This window comes from Acanthisitta chloris, unplaced genomic scaffold (assembly GCF_000695815.1).
Source record: "Acanthisitta chloris isolate BGI_N310 unplaced genomic scaffold, ASM69581v1 scaffold13641, whole genome shotgun sequence".
Taxonomy (NCBI): Eukaryota; Metazoa; Chordata; class Aves; order Passeriformes; family Acanthisittidae; genus Acanthisitta; species Acanthisitta chloris.
Genome location: NW_008656611.1, coordinates 19,687 through 24,426, shown reverse-complemented (window position 1 = coordinate 24,426; position 4,740 = coordinate 19,687). Strand labels below are relative to the sequence as shown.

At 50.6% G+C, this 4,740-nt stretch overlaps 1 protein-coding gene across 1 annotated transcript in view; it reads left to right on the top strand.

Annotated features, from left to right (window-relative positions):
• ADCY9 (adenylate cyclase 9) overlaps positions 1-1,308 on the top strand; it is a gene marked incomplete at its 5' end in the record, with an annotated part of 77,178 nt that extends 75,870 nt beyond the window's left edge. The window contains one exon of the mRNA XM_009084408.1: positions 63-1,308. Coding sequence (XP_009082656.1) covers positions 63-1,251 — 1,189 coding nt within the window. The remainder of the gene's footprint in view (positions 1-62) is intronic.
• Positions 1,309-4,740: the final 3,432 nt, after the last annotated feature.

Below are 4,740 nucleotides of genomic sequence, written 5' to 3'. Positions count from 1 at the left end.
AGGAATGGCAGTGCCCTGACTCTGGTTTTAAATGCACCTGTCGTGTTCTTCCCTTTCTCCAGCTCCAGACAGAGCCCCTGCAACAGTTCGGTGCCAAATGCCACGCAGAGGCCAGCAGACCTCATCGGTCAGGAAGTGGTTCTGGTTTCCTTCCTCCTGCTTCTCCTGGTCTGGTTTCTGAATCGAGAGTTTGAGGTCAGTTACCGTCTGCACTACCACGGGGATGTGGAAGCTGATCTCCACCGCACCAAAATCCAGAGCATGAGGGATCAAGCTGACTGGTTGCTGAGGAATATCATCCCGTACCACGTGGCTGAGCAGCTGAAGGTGTCCCAGAGCTACTCGAAGAACCATGACAGCGGCGGAGTGATCTTTGCCAGCATCGTGAACTTCAGCGAGTTCTATGAAGAGAACTATGAGGGCGGCAAGGAGTGCTACAGGGTCCTGAACGAGCTGATCGGGGACTTCGACGAGCTGCTCAGCAAACCACACTACAGCAGCATCGAGAAGATCAAAACCATCGGGGCCACCTACATGGCGGCGTCAGGGCTGAACACGTCGCAGTGCCAGGACAGCAGCCACCCCCACGGGCACCTGCAGACACTGTTTGAATTTGCCAAAGAAATGATGCGGGTGGTGGACGACTTCAACAACAACATGTTGTGGTTTAATTTTAAGCTCCGGATTGGCTTTAACCACGGCCCCCTCACGGCCGGGGTCATCGGCACCACCAAGCTGCTGTATGACATCTGGGGGGACACTGTGAACATTGCCAGCAGGATGGACACCACCGGCGTCGAGTGTCGCATCCAGGTGAGTGAGGAGAGCTACCGCATCCTCAACAAGATGGGGTATGACTTTGACTATAGGGGGACAGTCAATGTGAAGGGGAAGGGTCAGATGAAGACCTACCTGTATCCAAAATGCATGGACAACGGGATCGTGCCGCATCACCAGTTGTCCATATCTCCAGACATTCGGGTTCAAGTGGATGGCAGCATTGGGCGATCTCCCACGGATGAGATTGCCAACCTGGTGCCTTCTGTACAGAATTCTGATAAGATAGCCCATGGCACAGATAACTCAGAAACCAAGGACATCCTTCCTTCCGCCAAGAAGCTCCAGAAAGATGCGGCGAAAGCAGAGGAGAAGTGCAGGTCTGGCAAAGCCACAGAGAAAGCTGACTGTGAGGAAGCGGGAACTGAGGAGGTCAACGAACTGACAAAGCTAAATATCTCTAAGAGTGTATGATGCACTGTCAGAGTTGCATGAAGTGCTCTGTCCATAGAAACACACAGACTTTTGCAATTGGCAGTTTTCTTTTTCAAGAGAGACCTTCTCCACACCTGGGTTGTACGTTTGTGTTCATTTCAGCACCTGGGGCTGTGTGGATCACAGCTCTTCAGGGCTGGTTTTCATCCATCTCTCTCCTCCATGCCCCAGATCACATCCCAAGCTCCCCAGCTCCCTGTGCAACCATCTTACAGCTGAGTAGAGGATATTAAGTGCCTTCAGATATACTCCATTGGACTCCCTGTCAAGGTACAGAGGCCCCGAGTGAAATCATAGCTTTGGGTATTTATCTAATTTTAAAGAAAAGAAAAGCTGTGGTTATATCATTTTTATTGTTGTTTCTCACAAAACACTTTTTTTGGCTAATGCAACTCCTTGGGTTTTTTATATCTCTCGGAACAATGTTTTACTGTTATCAGACCTTTTGTATGTAAACACACAGACAATTGTGCATGTATCTACCATATGAGACTGCTATAAAGTGCCAGTATGCACCACAAAGAATGTCTGGGCAAGGGGTGACACACTTTGGGCTGGGCTGGAGGAGGAGCTGTGCCATGGCTCAGCCTCTAGTTAGGGCAGGTGGAACAGCTGCTATAGTTCTGTTCTCCTTTACCGATGCTTTCTTCAACCTCAATGTGCCATCATGTGCTTTGGATACACTTCTTTTCCATATAGCCAATGAGTTACTGAGATGTGGGAATGGAATGAGGGCTGGGACAGCACCAGCTCTCAGGACAGGTTTCCAGGAGCAGAGGAGTGACCACAGGAGTGTTACAGTTCAGGGCTCAGGACCCTAACGCCGCTGGGTGTGACTCCGTACGGGCTGAGGTGGCGAAGGTAGGTGATGTCAGTGTCTCTGAGCTGACTGGAAAGAAAGAGAGAGAGAGAGAGAGAGAGAGAAAAAATGAAATAAATGTTTTGGGAATGCCTTTATTTATTTATTTATTTTATTCCTGTTTGGGTTTTATAATTTTGTTTGGGGACTTTGTGGATCGGGAGAGACAAAGTGTTACCGGTTTAACGGAAGTTTCAGCCTCTTTGAACTACCAACCACTGTGAGGATGTTCCTTTAGGCAATATTTGTTTCCAGGCTGGTGACACTGGGGAAGACACCGACCGCAGTAGAGTATCCCAGCTTCCCTCTGGACTGAACCAATGGTGCTGCACAATATTTTTCAGGATTCACACACACACACTGTGCTGTTGCAGCAGGAAGAGAGCAGTGTGCTCACTGTGTGCCCCTGAGAGCGGGAGCAGGGGAAGGAATCCTTCAGTGAGCTGAGAAGCACAATCATTTCCCAGTCCTGCGGATGGCTCCGTGCAGGTCCCCAAGAGCAGAGGCCTGTGAGAGCACAGGAGCTGCTTGCACAGAGGGAACTGTGGGATGGGGCCTGAGGCTGTGCCAGTCTGCCTTCTGCATGCTTCCATCACCTCCCTCACTTACATGTGGTGCCCTGCTTGGGATAATATTGATGATTCAGCTATTCCCCATCAGCCAAGTTCATCAGCCAGGGAGGAGCTGGGGAAAGACAGTGCTGCACTGGCTGCATGGTGGTGTGGGTTTTGGTTCCTCCATCTGAACTCGAGTCGGAATATATTGGTTCTTCTTATCCTCGTGTGATTTCTGGGGTATAAGTAGTAAATCCATGCATTGTGGAGTTCCTGTTCAGCTGTCAGAGATGCATCCACACTCCACGGTCAGCATGGAGCCCTTGAAGCCTTTCTCCAAGGTAAATCTGGGGATTTCTGGAGCTCAGTCAAACAGGACACTGCACACTGGTCTCACAGAAGCTGCTGTTTATGTACCTGTTTGATAGGAAAGCTGTTTGGAGTTCCTGTTACTCAATCTGCCACAAAACCAGGGGATCCTCATCCCTGAACCCTTCTGCCGCAGAGGCTGTTGCCTGTTTGGGGGCTGTTCCTGCCATGTAAGGGGTTCGTGAGTGCACAGTTTTCCAGGAGCTTCCTTCTCCCTAGGTGACACCTCCCCCTCCCTGTGGCAGGTTGCACTTCCAACTTTCAGGTAGTAATTCTGCAAATACCTCTTGCATCTGAAGAATGTATTCCTGAAACCATTTTTAGGGTTCTCAGTTCAGTTAAGGTGTGTCAGTATTGCTTTTCCTACAAGGAAAAAAAGCTCCTACGAGGAGCTAACATGACCCAGAATTGTTTACATGCCTTCTAGTGTTCTGTTAGTGTCTCAGAATTGTTCCAGCCTTTCACCCTGTCCCTTCTTTCTCCCAGTTTTCTAGACTCTGCCCATCCTTTCTCTCCCCCTGCTCAGCTTTTTACAATGGCAGAGCTCAGTTGGGACACACCAGCTCCTCCCTCATGTGAGACACTGCACAGTAACCAAACCTCCCCTAGCCATGTCCCTGCACCCCGGGAGAGGTTGGCACCCTGTGGTTAAACCTGAAAGGAAGAGGTGCTGGAGTGGGGACCCAGACCCAGAGCACCTTCCTCCTTCTTGTTCAAGCACTGCAAGGTGCAAAATCCTCCTCCAGCCTATGAAATACCCAGTGCTGCTGTGGTGTGGGACTGGGGGTACCATTGGGTTTGTGGGGACAGCTGAATACCAAAATATGACCCACCAGAGCCTCTTTTGGTTGGCACTAAGCAAACAAAGGGACTGACGACAGGAGCATTGGTGGAGTCTGAAATCAAGGGCTGTTGTCTGCTCTGGGAACTGCTGGCAGCATTACTCTGCCTTCACTCTGGAGCTGGGATAGGAGTGCTGAAAGGCTGGGTGAGCAGTGGTGCTGTGTTTGCTCATGGCCAGGACAGCAGCAGTTGTTCCACAGCTGGAGCTGAGGGTCTGTCTCTGGTGGGGTTCAAGCTCTTCAGTGCAGTATTGTAATCAAATCAAGCAGTTCAGCTCTTGACATGTGGTTTGGAGAGGGAGATTTTCCAGGCACAAGGAGATACCTGTTTCTGTTGTAAACCAGTGGGAGCTGAACCTTTACACCTTCCCTTCATGCCTTTGAGAGCATGTCCTGGCACAGCTGTGGCTCTGGGGGTGTTTGTAGCGGCGTCGAGTGGCTCTGCTGCTCTGCAGCCCTGACATGTGTGTGCTGGGGGAGGCCTGGGCAAAGGTCAGTGTTCAGATCCCTGTAATGTCTGTGCTGCCAGTGCCAGCACAGCTGTCAGTGAGCCTGAGGGATTGGATGGTGCCCAGAGGTGTGTTCTGCAAGGACAGTCCATGTGTCGTGGCGCTTCCCATTCTTAGAGTGGTTTAGTGGGAATGATTTTTAAATGGTCCAGAGCAGAAGGATGGGAAGATTGCTGACTGTGTGTGAGCCCTGTGTTGTCTGCTGCCCCTTTCAGGACCTGCTCTAGAGCATACAGCAACGAGAACACACAGAGTATGGTCAGCAATGAGGTCCTAATGTGCTGCTAACACACCAAAATGCTTTTCCCCCCAGCTGCTTCTGTGAGACAGATTTC